Genomic DNA, 19,187 nt, shown 5'->3' with positions numbered 1-19,187 from the left:
GGTGATGAACGAGTTCGTGCTTGGAGATCCGCAGGGGATGAAAGGCGCGGTGTGAAGACGCCCTGCGTTCCCCTGGCTTGGTTGGTCAGGGCTTCCAGGGGCCGATGAACGCTGGGGAAACTGGATTCAGAGTGTCTCTTCTTGCCTTTCGCGGGAGGAAGCTGTGGACATACTCCAAGGTCGGGAAGGTGGTAGTGGGGGGCACTTTCTCTCCAGGGTCCAGGGTCACCGCGTCCCTACCCAACTCAGACTCCCTGAGCCTCACAGGAGACTCTCTAGGATTGGAAGTTGTTATGGCAACGAGGCTCCCAGAATACTGAGGAAAGCCAAAGCCTAGAGAGCCGACACCCTCCTGTATTCCCCCTTCCGACCCACGGGTAAAGTGGCGCCCCCTACGCACAGAAACCGTCCTTGGGCCCCCGCTCCGGCGAGGAGACCACCCTGGACCTCCGGGGGCGGGAGGCCGCTCTGGCCCCAATCAGAGCCTCTCGCTGGTAGACGGGCCCGAGGTAGCCCCTCTGGGCGCAGCGCCGCCGAGCTGCTCGATGCTCCGACCGGAAGTGCTCTTCACCGCCGACCTCCCACCCGGCTCTCTGGTCCCGGCGGTAAGATGGCGGCTGCCGCGGAGTGCGATGTGGTAATGGCGGCGACCGAGCCAGAGCTGCTAGACGACGAGGAAGCCAAGAGGTAAGCGGGTGGCAGGGTAGGGGAAGGGGCGATCTTCAGCTCCATGGCTCCGGTAACCCCGTCCTTGCCGTGGTGCAGGCCCTACAGAGGCAATGCCCCGCCCTCCGAGAATCCCCCCTCCCCCATCTGAGATCGAGTCAGGATGGACCCCCTGAAGGGGCGCTCTTGGAGGTTTGCCCTCCTCTCCTGCTTCCGCCTGGCTGAGGAGCTGAGGCATGGCGTTGTTGCCCAGCAGAGAGGAAGGTTGTCCTCATTGTAGAGGCCGGGCCTCTAAGGGGGTCTCGGAGGTCTGTTGCGGGGGGGGGCGGGTGGCGGCGCGGCTGTGATGACGCCTTCTTACATCGCCCCCGACTCCTTCCTTCTCTTGTTAACTTCTGTATCTTGTGTCTCAGCCCTTTGCGTCTCCGAAGCTCTTGCTGTCCTCACTTCCTTTTCTCAGTAATTATACCCCAACGAGCGCTAGTCTGGGCCCGAGGTATTGTGTGTCTCCGTTATTGACCTGGTGGTCCCACGGTTACCCCAGAAGTCTAAGGTGATAGAGAAAGAAGGGTGAGGGGTTTTGTCTCGTGCTCCACACGTCAAACCCTCTCCTTCCACCCTTTCTAAGGTCCTCATTCTTTCAGGGCTGTTTCTTAAATTAAGCAGCAAGGAGGGCAGCTGCTTGGGCGCTGTTGGCTCTGCTGGGCAGCCGCAGTGGCTCGAGATTGCCAGTCCGGACTCGGCAAGGGAGCTGCAGAGTGACTGGTTTTCGAGAACGCTCTGGATTTTGGCTACAGCTAAGGCAGGTTATTGGAAGTGGGGTTGGAACACAGTTGTGGGTAGTCATACTTGTCCTAATTCTGGAGCAGAATTAACGAACAGCTTCTGGAAGTTTGGAGCCCTGTCCTCGTCAACCGCAGGTTAACTGACTACAATTCTCTCAGTCTCCTTCCCACATATTTCATGTCTTTATACCAAGCCCATTATGGTTTCAGTCTGGAGGATTCGAGGTGGTGATTAGTTCATGAGATCTGAAATCAGGATTCCGAGAATTTTTACCTTTTTTAACTATCTAGGTTTGAAACATCAGAGGTATTCAGGGAGGCAGAATGAATAGTTATCAAGCTTAAGGGGAGTTACTACGGCCAGTGTCCCAGGTTCCTGATCTGTTGCGAGCAGGAGCTGAGAGCCTTGACAAAGTGTAGTAGGTCTCTGGGATATCAGAGAAGGCAGGAAACCAGAGCCTAGTCTCTGTCTGTTCCTGGTTTTGGGGTTTCACAAACCAGTTCTTTCCAGGTGTTTAGAATTAAGCATCATTAAGGAACTGCAAAACAGGCCGCAAAACTCCCACCAATACAGGCAGAACTTAAATTAATTGTAGGGATTTACTTTACTTGTGTTTGGAAGTTCAGTGGTTCTTTGTACTATAAATAGGGAGTTGGGCTATATGTAATTTAAAATAAACTCAGCCTACTTAGTATAAATCTCTGACGTAGGCACTGTCCTTAATTTGAGTTTCCCTTCAAAGTTCCTATGTAAAGCAAATTTTTTTCCTTAAAACAAAATCAGCCCTTTTATGATATTCTATCATAAAAAAACATAAAACAGGTGATGCCGTAATGTGACCACATCAGACACAAAAAAACGTATGGTATTTGGTAGCAGTAAACAGAATAAGGGAGGGTGTTGACTGAAGTTAACTGCCTTATTTCATGGAGTTTTAAGATGTCATTGGTTGTAAAATGCACGATTGTTTTCTCTGCCACTAAGGGAAAAAAACTATAACTGAAAAACGCATTCTTATGAAATAGACTTATATGTAAAACATACATAGATCTTTTTTAGACATAATAAAATGTAAATGTTTATTGTATACCACTTATGTGAAAAAATCAAAAGGAAAATACAGTGAAATAAAAATATCACCATTTGACTTTCCGCCATATAAGGCATCCTTAGGAGGGTAAATACTGGGCTCTGTTAGTAAGAAAAAGCCTTGTTTATGTGTCGCTTTCCAAGGCTGAAAATGGAGTGGTGACTTAGAAGTTTTGGAGGAAGATTGTTTTACATTTTTCACATATCCTGGAATCCTCCTGTGTAGCCACAGCAGAGGGCAGGGATAGGCACATCTCTTAACAAATGCCCTTTACTATCTGACTTGGTTAGTTATTAGGCCAAGTTCCTGTCTCTTGTTACAGTCCTACTCCTAGTTCACTTGGGGACACAGGAGTTGATGGGTCTCGGGTTGTTTTTGTAAAGTCCAGCAAGGAGTCCTTCTTTGCATCGTGGCCCAAGGGCATCCTGCTGCTGCTGCTGCTGAATTGTCACAGTCCCACGGGGAGTGGGGGGGGGCGGGCACAGTGAGAGGAACTTTCAAGAAGTTGGACCTCATGGTTGTAACATTTTAAATGGCTACATGTTTTATTTCCTTAGCATTAGAGTCTCTACAGAAAAAGAAATGGACTCCAGTTTTTTTGCCTGTCACTCTGGACAAAGTTCTTTTTCCCTTATAGCAGCTGAGAAGCTAAAATAAAAGATGTGTTATTTGGCATTCCAAAATAGATCAGGGTTCTGGACATGAAGATTATTATTTCTCTTTGCCCACCAGAATAGATAAAGCTGCTTGGGGAGCCAGAGGACTAAATTTCAGAGGTTTTACATTTCAGCTAATTTAAAAACTTACATTTTCCTGGGAAGTTGCTGATTGTTTTACCTAATACATGAACGCCTGTCTTGAGTGAAGGCTGTCTGGTCATATTTCCTGGACTGGGGAGTAGTTTGGTCTCCGTAGGTGGTCTTTATTATGGTAAAATCGAAGGATTTCAAGTTGCTAATCAATAGAGGAAGTACTTCCGTGTCTCAGCATATATCTGGCCTGACTGGGCAGTGAGGTCCAAAAGAACCAATGGGAGACATCGACTTAGGAGCCAAGGGCATCCTTACCTGATTCCTTGGGCTGATAATCTTAACTTCTCAGTGTCTGTTTTCCTGGTGGAGGAGAGCAAGAACAATTATTAGTAGGCCCTTTCTTAGTACCTAGGTATTGTAAACTCTTTTGGGATTTTGCCTTTTATTTTTCTATGAATATTGTTGGTGGGAAGCACTGAACCCTGAATCCATATCCCGGGGGCTGCTGTAGTTGCTATTAACTGCAGCTTCTTGGGGTGTTTTGGAGTTTGTGGCCTTAACTGCAGAGCTTGTGGGGTTACTTTTCCCCCTTCTTCCCCACTCTGTTTCAAATTCTTAGGTTTGTGTCCCCCTAAACTTTCTCTTGAAGTTCCAAGGCAGGCAGCTAGACAAAGCCTGCAAACTGAATGGGAATTTATTTTTGACCTGGAGCCCAAATCAGTGAGGAACACTGCTTTCAGCCTTCACTTTCATTTTGGTATGCTTTAAGTGTGGGGTCAGAGATGAAGAAGTGGGACAAATAAGTCACGGTTAAGGAAGGGATAAAGCTAGGAATACAGAATCCTGAATACCAGCAAATAATTGATTGAATTGAACCCTGGTATTAACAAGTGGCAAAACTGTTAAATAGTCTTTACTGGAGCAAAGGTAGAGCACAGAGAAAGGGTCTCTCTGTTCCTTGCTGGTTTAATTCAGATTCATGTATTAACTGAAGCCAGGTAAATTGAGCGATTTTAATAAAATGTTGGGCCAAGTGAGTGGCAGTTGCTCTAGTGTCTAGTTCATTCCCAACAACCAGAACTCTGATTGGCTTAAAGATCAGCCTTATTGTACATTCCAACCAATCAGGAATTGGTTTAGTCTTTGAAGCTAGTATTTTTTAAGTTTTTAAAAGCTGCATACTGGGCACTTGCCTTTGCTTTCTTTCTCTAGGACTTTAAAGATTGGAGAACAATGGTCAGTGGCTGCCTAGGTGCCTTGTGGTCTGCAAAGTCTCTCTGAGAGCCCATTTCTCCCTTACTCCACTAATGTTTGGTCCCCTTTCTCCAGTGCTGAGTGATGTGGAAGTTACTTAGAGGTCGTTCCAGGTATTCTTTTAAATTGTCTGGATTTCAGCAGTAAGAACAGGATTCAGCATGCAAGTTTTTCCAGTAGTTTATTCATTTTATTGGATTAACAGTTTTTTTCTTTCCCATGCAGATCCAAACAGCAGTTTCTATGTTTATCCCACCATGGCAGGGGTATGAGTGATTGAGGCTTTTGAGAATGGTAATATGATCAGGAATATTTGACTTTCAGAGTCTGATTCTGAGACCTAATACTCTGTTGGCCTATGATTTTGTGTGGGGTGGCCAGATTGTCAGATAAGCAAAGTGTTAACTGTCTTTTCTGATTCTAATATTAGGCTTTTGGGGAGGGTGTGTGAGGCAAGCAGGGCTCTCTCTTATTAGAGTTTCTGTCCTGAGAATTCTGCCTCGGCCAGTTTGCTCTGAGACAGTCAACCACCTGATGAGCTAAAGAACCACAAAAACTTGGGAAGCAAAATAACAGTTGACAGTGTAGACTTCTGACTCTAGTTCCCATCTCCATCTCCCTCCCTCTTTCTCCACCCCCACCAAAAAAAAAAACAACCAGAAAAACTCAGAAAGCAACCTTTTTCCTAATTATAGTTCCTCAGTTCTAGTTTTTTTTTTTTTTTTTTGGCCGCACCACATGGCTTGTGGGATCTTAGTTCCCTGACTAGGGATCAAACCCGGGCCCTCGGGTGTGAAAGCACAGAGTCCTGACGACTCGACCGCCAGGGAATTCCCCAGTTCTAGATTTTTGATGAGTGCTAGTGTCCCCGTGAGGGTAGTGGGAGATGTCACAGAATGGGAAACCAAGGGATAGAAAATGGTGGGTTTGGGGAGGTATTATGAAAACAAGTCTCTGGCTAATGCCAAAAAGCCAGTGGCTTGTGTCCTCAGAGTAGCTTCTGAGAAGCTTATTTCTCAGAAGCATCTTCTTGGTTGTGTCTCCTGTCCCCAGGGGTAAATGAAGGTTAGGTAGATGCCACAGATTTTGGCACCTCCCATTTAAGGAACTAGCAGAAGTTTTTAATACAGTTGAGGCTGCTATTTCAGTGTGAATATCCTTCTGCCTGCAATGCTGGAATTTCCGTCTGGATGGATTGCTTGCTTGCTTGCTCTTTTTCTCCACTGAATAAGACAGCCACCTCCAGTGTGTTGCCTGGTGTCCTTCCCTACTTGAGCAGTAGAGAGTGCTGCTGCCTTGTGTAGGCTGTGTCTGTGACTGCACTTGGTGCCTTTTGGTCTCTTCTGGCTCTGCCCCTGTTGAGATTCCCTGAGTGTCCAGACGGAGGACAGTTTGAAGTGGTATATTTTTTTCATCTTCATCTCCTTCTCTTTTTGGGGGGAGGGTGGGTGTTTTAACTGGGCTTTTAAGTGAAAGCAGAAGCTGCCTATTCTATAGGAAATTGGGTAAAGGAAGCTGGGTAGCCCACCCTTACCAACAGGTAGAAGTTGGATAGAGTCCACCCTCTATTTTCTCTGGACCTTTATGAAGCCTTTATTTGCTCTCAACATCTAGCACCTTGCGTTTTAGCAAACACTCTTATCTGTGGAATTGTTCCCGCTCATATATGGCTTCCACCTATCCATGTGAAACTTAAATTGTTAGAGGATAAAAAAGAAAGAAATCGAATAATATGCATTTGGTAAGATGGAGTAAAAGGCTTCTGGGCTCCTTTTACTTTACTCTCTCATGAAGGTCAGAGAGAGTACAACATGAAACAGGCCCTGTGACATGCCTTTGGGGACAAGAGGTCTTGTACTGTGGGAAGGAGGAAGGAATTTCTACTCTGAGACTGGCCAAGATCCCATAAATTCTGAAGGGTGGAGGGCATTCCTTCATCAAGGGGCAGCTAGTAAATTTGACTGAATAAAAGAAATGGGTGCAACAATCTAGAGTAAGGGTGACATTTTGGAAGTAGTAAATATAATAGGAATGCATAAAGGATATTTGACTGGTTGGCAGTATAAAGTATTATTATTAAAGACCTGAGGGTAAAAAAAGGAAAGATATCTTTCTTTAAAGTTCTTCCTGCCAGTAAAATAGTCTCCAGGTCAGAGCCCCTAAACGCTCCTCTGCTCTCACAAGAAATCACGTTGTCCTGAGTTGTAATTTTAGTAGATTTCTCTTCCACTTCTGGAGTAGCAGACTACATCAAGAAAATGCAAAGAAAAAGATCTCATTCAAGCTGCCACGTCTGTTTTGATTTAAACTGTTATTAATGGCTATTGGAAGAGTGGAACTTTATTAAAAATACATTATTCTAGCCAAATACTTGAAATAAATAAGAGTACTGTGGTTCACCCCCCGCTTCCCCCCCTGCCCTTGGTCATTCAAAAATCTAATCAGTATTTCCTCAGTTGCAAATGTAGAATAGTGAAGCCATGTTAGTCTTTATTTTTCATGCAGTGGGGTAGAATAAATCTAAAAATGGTACATATATACACGTGAAGTAATTCCAGAGAGAACCCAGAGATGTTGAGACGTTTTAAAAAAAAAATACTTGCCAGTGAATCCTGCATTAGTGAGAGTTGAGTAAAGTTTCTAAATACCTCTTTAATTTCTAGAAGATAGACTAGTTGGCCTAAGGCAAAGATATTGCTTAAGTGTTCAACTTGGAAGTATTTAGAGAGAAAATGGAAGTTTTTATAGAGCATCTAATTTGGGGCACATTACGATTTCAACTGTGGTGTTTTAATTTGTTTTTAATTTATCTGTAAATGTGCAAAATTGGCTGGTGATCATAAGCCCAAGTTGTCTGATTTGATCACGTGATGCTGAGCCCTGCTAAGACCTGTGTGATACCAAATGATTCCCTTGGCAGTGTTTGTTGGAGTAATTAGCATCTGTGATGAATGAGTGCTAAATTGGGAGAGAGAATGGAACCGTGTGATCAGAGGATATACAGATTTTTCACGCACATGTAGTGTTAGAAGAGCAGGTTTTCATACTGCAGTTTTCTGATTGACGAGGTTATTTCTGAAAAATAAATACATTTTAAAATAGCAAAGCAGAGCAAGAGTAGAATGTATTCTCCTTACCTACGTCTGTCAGAGAGAAGGCCGGCCTGGCCCTCTGGCACTGATCCCGTTGTGGGACACCCTCCCATCATACATCCAAAGAGGGCAGAGTTTTTGGAAAACCTTTCATGAGCTGTTTTCACAGGAATTTGTTGCTGGCTATTCAAGTGAAAGGACTGGTCTGGTAGAGGTAGTCATTCCCAGCATCTCTTGGTGAATCAGAGAAGTGAAGCTTTTTCTGCTTAGAGGTGATCCAAGGATTGGGTGGGGAACTGGATAAATTAGTTTTAATCCAAAAACCTTGCCACTCACAGGATCTAGCGGGGAAAACATGGGACTCTAAGATTTAGGAAACCTGTGCAGCCACCTTGGGTGCCTCCCTAGCTCTTCGTCTGTTGGAGGACACGTGATATTATCACCATCACCACTTCAGAAGGCCGTTGTGAAGACCCTCATTGGAAATGTTTTGAAAATTTGAAAATGCACTAGAGATACAGTCTCTGTTAATAGGGTCATCGGGTCAGTTATGGCCAAGTCTATATTTTGATGTGGTGTTATATTTCAGGGTTTAGTCTGAATTTTATTTTGTGGCCACAGAAAATAATCTGTAGTTTAATGTAGTCCCTTTTGGAATCTGTTCCTTTTTTACCTAATCCAGGTGAACTCAGTTAATCCTGATTCTTCCTTTCTTAGTACTGATGTGTTTTAGTTAGGTACATGTTGTAACCTCACTTGGTTCTCAAATGAATTGACTGGCAGTGAGTGGAGTGACAGATGCCACCGCCAGATTGCCCTCAATTCCAGTGTTAACCAGCTCTTCTCCTTCTTTTCCAGTCCTACGCCTTTGACATCTCATCCTTCAGTCCCTTTGCTGTAAGGGCAACTTGAACAAGCTTCAGCCCTTTCTCAGACTCCCAGGCAGGACTTGAATGGATTTGACCCTGGAATTGTTCCTGATGCAGCCTTGTTCAGTTCTTGCTGCTGCCATGCTGGATTCCAAAGATCCACTCTTTCCTCGGCTGGTCTCGCAGGGTCAGGCCCATTGGTTAAAGCTTGTCGTGTATTTGGTGGGGAGGTTCAAGATGACGGAGGGACTCCACTTCGGGCGTTGGACCTGGAGGCAAAAAATAAGCATTCAGTCTAAAAGCACTAAGTGCCCATTGTTTAGGCAGCTGTTAATCAACCATGTTTCTATGAAAATAAGTCCTTTTCATGAGGCAGTTGTGTGGGAATAGCTAATTCTGGCCTGATGCTGTGCAGTGTGAGGTTAAAAACATGGTAACGTGTCACAACACAATTCTTCTTGTTCTTTTCTGCTGTGGGCTGACTCTACATTACTCGCTTTGTTTGCTCTAGAATGGAATCTACTCACCATTTACTAAAATGAAATGCATTTCTTGGGGGAGGCAAAGTCCAGTTCACTAGGTCTTGCATCTTAAAGGGAAAGGAGCCTTACTCTGTCTGTGACTGATTGTTAGGGATGTCATTTGGCTTGTTTAAATCCAGGTTGCAGTTCTGGAGTTGGATTTTATACGCTGGGCTATTTTGTGTTTTAGTTGAAAGAAATTCATATTCATTGTTCTTAGCAGTACAGATTAATTTTTAAAGTCTTAGGCAATAGGTAGAGGTGAGTATTAGAGAGAGAGAGCTTAGCATAGTAGATAGGGCACAGCTCTGGGATCTGCAGGTCTGGGTTGACACCCTGACCCTCTGGACAGTTTTTAATCTCTAACCCTTAATTTCCTCTGTTGAAAAATGGGAATAATGAAACTCACCTGATAAGATAATATATGGAAAGTACCTGGCCTCAGTAATAATTACTGATTTTCCACAGAAGTCATCCTTTACATTTTTGCTGGAAAGCCGATGCTGAACTCATGGCCTCCACTGGAGTGAGTGTTTCAGGAAAGAAAGGGCATCTCTCTGTATTTCTACAGATTGTTCCCCCTTTGACTCACAAGCTTTATATGCTGATACAACGTCTATCCAAGTGCTCAGATGCCTTTGGTTTTCCTCAAGGATTTGTATGGTCTTACCACTAGCTGACTGAATAGAAGGCTAGATCTTTTCAGGTACAGTTTGGGCCTGTTGCTTTTGAATTTACTACTCCATTTCTTCATAGTGGTTTAATTCAACTTCTGACATCCAGTGTTGGGGAAGCCCCTTCTTCAAATCTTTTGGCATGTCTGCTCTTAAAGGATGGGTTCTTCATAGTTCTTATAGTGCCTGGCTTAATTTAGAGTTGTTCAGCATGTGGAAAGATTGTGCTTGGTCTTATAAGTCTTGCAGTTGGGGGATCCTTCTTGAGAACTTTTAATAGCAGATGGCCTCTTTACATCATTGTGACAGTTGGTGTAATAAAATTATTCAAATCCATCACAGTTCAAATCTGTCATCATTTATAGGTCATTTCCACTTTGCTTCTCCCTTTTTTTTGGCCATGCCACACAGCTTGTGGGATCTTAGTTCCCCGACCAGGGATCGAACCCAGGCCCCCTCAGTGAAAGCGCCGAGTCCTAACCACTGGACCACTAGGGAAATCCCCCATTTTCCATCTCCTTTCTGCTAGCAGACTTTTCTTGTTAATAGGGCTTGCCAAGACAGTGATGGAGAAGAATGGAAAGGGAGATTGCCTCAATAGAAGGAGGGTGGTTTTGCCAGTTTGTAGTTTAAAATACGTGAGTAAATAAAATCACAAATCTTCCCATTGCCGATGTCCATGGAATCAAGCTGTAAACTCCTATACCATCACCAAGGTTAAGAACTGTTTTTTTGTCCCCACTTCAGGCAGCCCTTGAACTGGGCTTTTAGCATGCGTGGAGGACAGAAAAAGAAACAAAGATTCTTCCTTATAACAGAAATGCCAGATATTTAGCTATGTTGCAGTAATCATTTTGGTAAAGAATTATCTTTGTCACTCAAGTTGGTCATTAGAGTGATTTTGGGTATCTCTGATAGAGGTTACAAGTTTGTTCTTTGAGACATTGTTGGTCATGTCTGATTTGATTCTAGTTCTTTGGTCAAGAATATAATTTGCAATTATATATCATTGTTTCTTTTGGAAAGTACAGTTTGTCTCATGCACAGCTTCAAAAAAATGGATCTTGGAGTAGGGCAAAATTTTTGATATTCATAACCACACCATTGGGTGGTTATACAAGGTACTAGAGGGATGGTTGAGGAGGCAGTTAAGTATCCACATAGATGTGATGGGCAGAGAGCATCAGTAGGTGGGTACTTGTTAGAGCATGGCACTGGCAGTCTATATTTTTTATGTCCCTGTCATCGAAGTTCTTGGTCTCTGCTGTCACTCAACTCTGTCCTCCATCTTAAACACCAATATGCTGTGCTTTTAACACCTTTGCCACCTGCTTTTGCTCTGCTTGTCCTTCCAGTGACAAATGCATGAGCCAGTTTTCAAGAGAATAAATCATTAAAACTCCAAGAATATGACCCATTTCACATTGAGAAATCAGTTGCCCCTGAACGGCATTACCTATAACTGACTTTCTGTAAGTTTGCTAAAGAGGCAGAAGTTGTGACACAGTGGAAAGGAAATAAATATAAAAATTCTGTCTCTGTGAGAGAATGTCTAAATTTGCCTGTCCTAAGGGGAATGATTACAGGTAGGAGTAGTGAGGAAAGGTCAGGCGACATCAGAGAGGTTTCTTGATTTAGTTTGAATGTATCTAAGTGACAAAAAATAGCATCTGAAGAACTTGGATTTGTTCATTAGCACCTCCTTTTGGTCCATCAGCCCATCAAACAAATCTATAAATTCCTTCAAGTATCGCATAAACTTTCAGCTCAATGTGCTGGGGGCTCTAGACCAAAAGACTGTTCCCATGAGATTACAGGGGTTATTCCCTCGGTATAGTAACATGATTCTCTTTCTCTTTCCTTTTCAGGGAAGCAGAGTCTTTCAAGGAACAAGGAAATGCATACTATGCCAAGAAAGATTACAATGAAGCTTATAACTATTATACAAAAGCCATAGGTGAGAAGGGATACGCTGGAAAATAATTTGCCAAATAGTGTTGTTGTTTTAAATTTTTATTTATTTAATTTTTTGGCTGCGTTGTGTCTTCATTGCGCACGGGCTTTCTCCAGTTGCGGCAAGTGGGGGCTGCTCTTCGCTACGGTGTGCCGGCTTCTCATTGCAGTGGCTTCTCTTGTTGCGGAGCACGGGCTCTAGGCGCCCGGGCTTCAGTAGTTGCGGCACATGGGCTCAGTAATTGTGGCTCGAGGGCTCTAGAGCGCAGAGTCAGTAGTTGTGGTGCACGGGTTTAGTTGCTCCGCGGCATGTGGGATCTTCCCAGACCCTTCCCGGACCAGGGATCAAACCCGTGTCCCTTGCATTGGCAGGCAGGTCCTTAACCACTGCACCAGCAGGAAAACCCCCCGCCAAATACTGTTATAAATAGCTCCTCTCTAAGAAGTAGTCTTTCTGCCTAGTGGGTTGATAACTGTTACTGTGTGAAGTCTTTTGGGTTTAATGTCCTTAGTGGCAGTGATCCCCAACCTTTTTGGCACCAGGGACCAGTTTGGTGGAAGACAGTTTTTCCACGGGGCAGGGTGGGGGGGATGGTTCGGTTCAGGCGGTAACGTGGGCGATGGGGAGCTGCAGATGAAGCTTTGCTCGCTCACCCGCCGCTCACCTCCTGCTGTGCAGCCTGGTTCCTAGCAGGCCGAGGACTGGTACCGGTTGGCGGCCCGGGGCTTGGGGCCCCCTGTTATGAGGGATAACTTTTTCTAGCTCAAGCAGGTAGTTCTTCATTTGGCAAATTAAAGGCAGTTCTAGAAATTCTAGATAATATGGCAATAAGATACCCACCTAAATGCATCTCAGCCATTGCCAATTCATTTACCATCTTAGAAAATGGCCTTTGTAGATATTAACAAGTCTTAGTTACCTCCATGCTCAATTTGCCAGTATATTTTAATCCCATGCCAGCATTTTTCTCACCTAACTTGTTTACAGGCTCCCCACCCCCAACCCAACAAATGCAAATTCATTTTCATGTCTTATTACATAAAACACAAATCATTAAGAAGACAAATATGCTAACCCCTTAACCCATAAAGGATAATCAGTGGACTTTAAAGCTAAGTATAAATTATTATTATTATATATATATATATTTTTAAAGTATCCTAAGCAATTCTTTGCCCAAGCTTTTTTTTTTTTAATGTTGGGGGTAGGAATTTATTAATTAATTAATTAATTATTGCTGTGTTGCGTCTTTCGTTTCTGTGCGAGGGCTTTTTCTAGTTGTGGCAAGCGGGGGCCACTCTTCATCGCGGTGCGCGGGCCTTTCACTATCGCAGCCTCTCTTGTTGCGGAGCAGAGGCTCCAGACGTGCAGGCTCAGTAGTTGTGGCTCACGGGCCTAGTTGCTCCGCGGCATGTGGGATCTTCCTGGACCAGGGCTTGAACCCGTGTCCCCTGCATTGGCAGGCAGATTCTCAACCACTGCGCCACCAGGGAAGCCCCATATTTTAAAATAACTTGTCTTTGTAAAGTGGTTGCACCATTGCTGCTGTCCATTTGTCCAAGTAGTCAAAAATTTGGCTGTGGCCTTTTAGAGTATGTCAGCGTTCCTGTTACAGTTTGATTGCCTTGATATAGTTCTGAGGGAGACGGCCCCTGAGTTTTTGAAGCAGTGACCCATGCTAAACTTCGTTTCACATTCTTCTGCCTTTCCTGTAGATATGTGTCCTAAAAATGCTAGCTATTACGGGAATCGAGCAGCCACCTTGATGATGCTTGGAAAGTTCCGGGAAGCTCTTGGAGATGCACAGCAGTCAGTGAGGTTGGATGACAGTTTTGTTCGGGTATGTAATGGGGCTGTTTGGGGGGGTCTGAGTTGCTGTAGTTGAATTCCTCTAGCCCAGGGTTTCTCAGTTTTGACACTGTTAACATTTGGGGCCAGATAATTCTTTATTGTGGGGAGCTATCCTGTGCATTATAGGATGTTTTCAGTAGATCCCTGGCCTTTAACCACTAGATGTGAGTAGCACTCTCCTCCCTTCCCAGTTGTAACAACCAAAAATATCTCTAACGTCACTGAATGTCCCATGGAAGGCAGAATCACCCCTGGTTGAGAACCGCGCTGCTCCATCCCTTGTTGGTTTTGTGTGCATGTTGCTGCTGTTGATTTCTTTTGGCTTGGCCAGTCATGCTCCTTTTCTTCCCTCTTTGTGTTTCTTCTAGGGACATCTACGAGAGGGCAAATGCCACCTATCTCTAGGGAATGCCATGGCGGCATGTCGTAGTTTCCAGAGAGCCCTAGAACTGGATCACAAAAATGCTCAGGCACAACAGGAGGTATGGGTCTGATGCCGTCAGTATCAGAAGAAACAGCAGGTGGTATATCTGGGAGGAATAGTGACTTGAGAATCAGAACTGAGATCTTGTCTCACTTCTGCCATCAGCCACACCTGGGTGACTGTGTGCAAGTCTCATAGTCTCTGAGCCTCAGCTTCCTTATCTGTAAAAGGAATTTTGAATATGATTTACAGCTTTGAAAATCTGTGCAATTCGGAGGGTTTCTGAGATAGCTGGGAGGATGGGCAGATGCGTCAAGGAACTGATTTGAGTGAGGTTAAAAAATTTGAATTCATATCCTGATTAAATTGGTAGCAGCTAGAAGATGTTTTAGTTGCATCTTCATATGTACCTAATTTACTCCTGGATGCATTTAGTGAGAATCTCACTGAACCTCTGACAGTGCCTTTTATTTTATGTATGTGTATCATGGCTCCTTTGTTTCTGACCTTAAGTTCAAACTGAGGGTAAAGGTTGGGCCTTAACCTTTCTGTTAAGGAGTCTCGGCTACATCTTCACCACATTGATTTGTGAAAAGTCCGTGGTTCTGATTTTCTTGAAATAAACTCATCAAGTCCTTGTTGATTTTTCTGGTTGTTGAATCTGCAACTTCATTAAAACTCTCTTGTATGATTTTTCTGGTGTAGTTCAAGAATGCTAATGCAGTTCTAGAATATGAGAAAATAGCAGAAACGGATTTTGAGAAGCGGGATTTTCGGAAGGTAAAGTACAACTGTGAGGAAGTCTCATCTACACTTTTCTCACAAAGTTCTGTGTGTGTGTGTGTGTGTGTGTGAGGTAATTAGAGGAGTAGTATGGTACAGAAGATCTAGAATAGTAAATTATCACTTTAATTTGGCATTGACCTTTTCTTTCCCTGTTTTTTTTTAAGACTTCTATTTATTGTTTTTAGAGTATTTATTGTTTTTAGAGTTTTAGGTTCACAGCCAAATTGAGAGGGAAGTACAGAGATTTCCCATATATCCCCTGCCCCACACATGCGTAGCCTCCCCCATTATCAGTGTTCCCCAGAGGAGAATTCCAGAGGTACATTTTGTTACAACCAAGTTTTTGGCAATTATGAATAAAGCTGCTCTGGATATCTTTGTGCAGGTTTTTGTATGGATATAAGTTTCAACTCTTTTGGGTTAATACCAAGAAGCATAGTTGCTGGATCCTATGGTAAAAGTATTACAAGATTGTTTTGCAAGAAACTACCAAACTGTCTTCAGAAGTGACTGTATCATTCTGCATTCCCACCAGCAATGAATGGGCGTTTCTGTCGCTCCACATCATCAACATTAAAAAAATTTTTTTTTGTTAAGGTTCTTATTTTCTTAATTATATTTCGCTTTATTATAAAAAGCGGTATGAGTTTGTTACTTGAGTTCATTCCTGTTTCTGATACAAGGTACGCTGGTTAGTAGAGGAAAAGCCAGTTGGAATTAAATATTAGGTTTGGATAACCCATTTTTATTAGAATAATGAGAGCTAGCTTTAACACCTGCTTTGTGTGATCTAGATGGAGCCATAAATAAAAGATAAAGGCCCCTTTTACATTTTTGAATAGTGTACGTAACCTGTCGTCATACCTTTTTGATGTTAAGCCTTTCCACAGAAGCACACTACCGTCCTTTATGGAGCTGTGTGATAGTACATGAAAAATGTACATGCCAAAGGGATTGACCTATGTGAAGTATGGGAAAGGTATCAAAGTTCCAGGTATCTTTCTAAGTCTTATTTGTAGTGGTTATCTCTCATCTGAGTAATTCCTGATTCCCTTCTTTAGATGGAACTTGGAAGTAGCTTTCACTAGAGTTTCAGAAGGGGAGGTAAGTGGCCCCCACAAGGGTTAAAAACCACTGATCAGGATCAGTTTTCAGGATCACTTAAGATTGTATCATCCAAGGACTGGAGTTGTCACTTCATATGTGGGAATTTGCTCAGTGCTTTCTGTAGCAGGTACTCAAATGCTTGATAAAAGGGTACAGTTAAGAATCATTCTTAAGTCACAAACTGTGACAGTCTTTTATTTGGTAATATCTGATTAGTTTATACAGAGTCCTAGCATTAACTTATTAGCGTCCCTCTTCTGTCCATTGGTTTTAATAACCACAATGTCTTTGTAGCGCAGTTCATACTTTGTTTTGTGTGTGTGTGTGTTTGGAAAGCAATTCTGCCTCGTGTCACATTTTTAGAGCTTTGCATAGGCAAAAGCTTTGTCTCAAAAGGCGGTCTTTTGGGTTTCTTTTCTTTCTTGCCCACCCTGGAGCCAGAATCCCTAGTCTGTGACAGAATCCTCTGTTTGTGACATCCCAGCACCCCCACTGTAGTTCATGGTGATGTCACAAATGAAGAATTATGATCCTGGCAGGGGAAACAGATGAACTTGGAAGAAACAAAGATCTTCTTTGCCTGCAGCTGTCCATAGTCATGGGGAGGTGGGGGTGGGAAGTGAGGCTCCAACTGACACTCCCCACCATGAGCTAAGCCCTGTCCGTACAGAACGTCACAAGGCAGCAGGTTGTGGCTGCTTACATTTTGACTGACTGCCCTTCTCCTAATTCTTTTTCTGTTTAAGGAGGGGAAAATTAGCACCATGACTGCCCTGCTCAGTACCTGCATTTTCATATTGTCCTTAGAACATAAGCTGTGCCATTCAAGGAAAGGTGTCCCCACCACTGCTCTGTTGACACTGCGGAAAGCCTTCCCAGTGCAACAGCTCATGGTGTTTACCTACTTCCCTTTATTTTTAAACTTAAATATTTGAGTAGGTGCTATTCTTGGTTCAAAAGCTAGAAAGTATAAACAATTACTCAGTGATAAGTGCTCCCCCCAAACTTATCTTCCATCTGCCTATTTCTCACCCTTTAGGATAACCACTGTTCTTGTTCTGTTTACTGCCACAGTTTTGTTCTACATAAACAAATACAAATACAGCATTTTCTTTGGCCGCGCCTCATGCCTTGTAGGATCTTAGTTCCCCGACCAGGGATTGAACCCTGGCCCCAGCAGTGAAAGCACCAAGTCCTAACCACAGGACCGCCAGGGAATTCCCAACAAATACAAAGATGGATTCTTAATTTTCTTTCTTTCTTTCTTTCTTTTTTTGCATGAAAGGTAATAACGCTCTGCAAAGTTCTGTACCTTGCTTCCCCCCCCCCCCACTTAATAGACCTTGGAAGTCTTTCCATATTAGTATATGCAGAACTTCTTCATTCTATTTTAGATCCACATAGTAGTTAATGTTCTAGTATATGAGTGTCTACATTGCCTAACCAGTCTCCTGTTGATGGAATTTAAGTTATTTCTGCTTCCAGTTTTCAGACTTCATCTCTTCCTGATCCCTATGACCAGATTCTTAAAGGGAACGGGTGTCCCTTAACTCCAGATTTCTCCATTGGGTCAGTTATTCTTGGAGGAGAATATGATTCAGGAAGGATTTCCCAGGAATAACAGATAAACCAAAGTGAAAGCTCAGAGAACAAACTCAGAAAAAATAGGAATATATGGAAGTCTTTATGAAGCTGAAAGACTGAAATAATCTCAGCTGTGTGTCTGTGTGTGTGTGAGAGAGAGACAGAGAGAGAGAGAGAGAGAGAGAGAACCTTTTTGGTTTGTATAGCAATGTGTTAGGTATAGTTTAGGACTATTGAAAGCAAACTAATCATTAGATATTTCTGTACTAAAGTGGAAGTGGAAGAGTGGCCACCATGTGAGGCTTATGCCACAGGAAGGAGGGACCTGTGAGCAATCTCAGTAATATAGGGAGTAATGATTCTTTAGCAGGTCCTCTTTTTGGTATTCCTTGTCTTACTTAGTAGGCTAAGCATGATGAATTATGCAGAGTAGCAAATAATGGCATTTCTACTAGAAGAATGTGAGTTTTGATCACAGTCACTATCGATATGAGTCCCTGTGGAGGCACCTTAGGATGGTGACTAAGGTTATAGGCTCTGGAGTCTTCGTGTCTAAGATCAAATTCTGTTCCTGTTTGGTCCAAGGTCCAAGCTTTGGTGACCTTGAACAAGTTACTTAATCTCTGCTTCAGTTTTTTCATCAGTAAAATAAGGGTATTAATATTACCTGCTTCAGAAAATCGTTGTGGGCATTAAATGGGTTAATGTATAAAGTACTCAGTAAACGTTTGCTGTCATCATTACCATCTGGATCGGCTGCTCTCCTCATTTCAGTGGTTTAATCAGATAGATTAGGGGTGTGTGTGTGTGGGTGTGGGTGTGGGTGGGTGTGTGGGTGGGTGTGGGTGTGTGGGGGTGTGTGTGGGGGGGGTGTGTGGGTGTGGGTGTGGGTGTGTGGGGGGTGTGTGGGGGTGTGGGGGTGTGTGTGGGGGGGGGTGGTGTGTGTGTGTGTATATATCTTTTTGTTTGTTTAAACAGGTATATTCTTAAACTCTGGTATTACTTCCCTTTGAATCTGTTGCCTGTGACCAAACTAAAGTCAAGACATTTTCTGGAGTCCAGGATGAAGAACCTTATTTGCTTTCTTCTTGCCCATAGGTTGTTTTTTGCATGGACCGTGCCCTAGAATATGCCCCTGCCTGCCATCGCTTCAAAATCCTCAAAGCAGAATGTTTAGCAATGCTGGGTCGTTATCCAGAAGCACAGTCTGTGGCCAGGTATGAAGTCAGGCCAGTTTTGTATTAAAATGCCAGATACCACTGGACGAATGCTGTCTGGCAGTTCCCTACAACAGGAGTTAACATATTGTCCTGTAGGTAGGCCAGCCAGGGTGATCAGACCTTCCTGGGACTTAAAGCCAAAGGTTAGACCGGGTATTATACCGAAAATCCAAAGGTATTTATGTAGGAGTTCAGTAGGTACTTGAGCTATATGTGAAAGAAGAGATGTGTGGATTTTTTGGTGTGTTTTTGTTTTTTTAAATGTCCGTTTCTTTCTACTCAAGGGGTTTGTGAACTCTGAAGGGCTGGATAGTAAATATTTTAGTCTTTGCAGGCCGTGTTGTCTCTGTTAACAATTCAACTCAGTCACTATAGTGTAAAAGCAGCCATAGATAATAGATAAACGAATGGTGTGGCTGAGTTTCAATAAAACTTTATTTACAAAAACCAGCAGCAGATAGGATGTGGCCTGTGGGCTGTATTTACCAACCCCTGACCTAATAAAGATTGTGAGACACAAGAAGTGTATAAGGATAGATACAGGTGATTTATTTGGG

At 43.3% G+C, this 19,187-nt stretch overlaps 1 protein-coding gene across 4 annotated transcripts in view; it reads left to right on the top strand.

The window, feature by feature from the left end:
- Positions 1 to 19,187, top strand: part of DNAJC7 (DnaJ heat shock protein family (Hsp40) member C7) — a 30,164-nt gene continuing 10,977 nt past the window's right edge. Inside the window, exons 1-7 of one of the 4 annotated variants that reach the window (XM_089901268.1) lie at positions 1 to 687; positions 8,499 to 8,537; positions 11,573 to 11,661; positions 13,374 to 13,498; positions 13,878 to 13,991; positions 14,639 to 14,713; positions 18,509 to 18,627. In XM_089901268.1, coding sequence (XP_089757394.1) covers positions 611 to 687; positions 8,499 to 8,537; positions 11,573 to 11,661; positions 13,374 to 13,498; positions 13,878 to 13,991; positions 14,639 to 14,713; positions 18,509 to 18,627 — 638 coding nt within the window. In that variant the 5' untranslated portion in view covers positions 1 to 610. The other 3 variants (XM_022558129.3, XM_089901270.1, XM_089901269.1) reach the window with 3 other exon arrangements.

Source organism: Delphinapterus leucas, chromosome 19 (assembly GCF_059928025.1).
Source record: "Delphinapterus leucas isolate spDelLeu-1000000601 "Yukka" chromosome 19, BTC_Dleu_Yukka2, whole genome shotgun sequence".
Lineage (NCBI taxonomy): Eukaryota > Metazoa > Chordata > Mammalia > Artiodactyla > Monodontidae > Delphinapterus > Delphinapterus leucas.
This window is presented reverse-complemented; position numbering and strand designations above follow the sequence as displayed.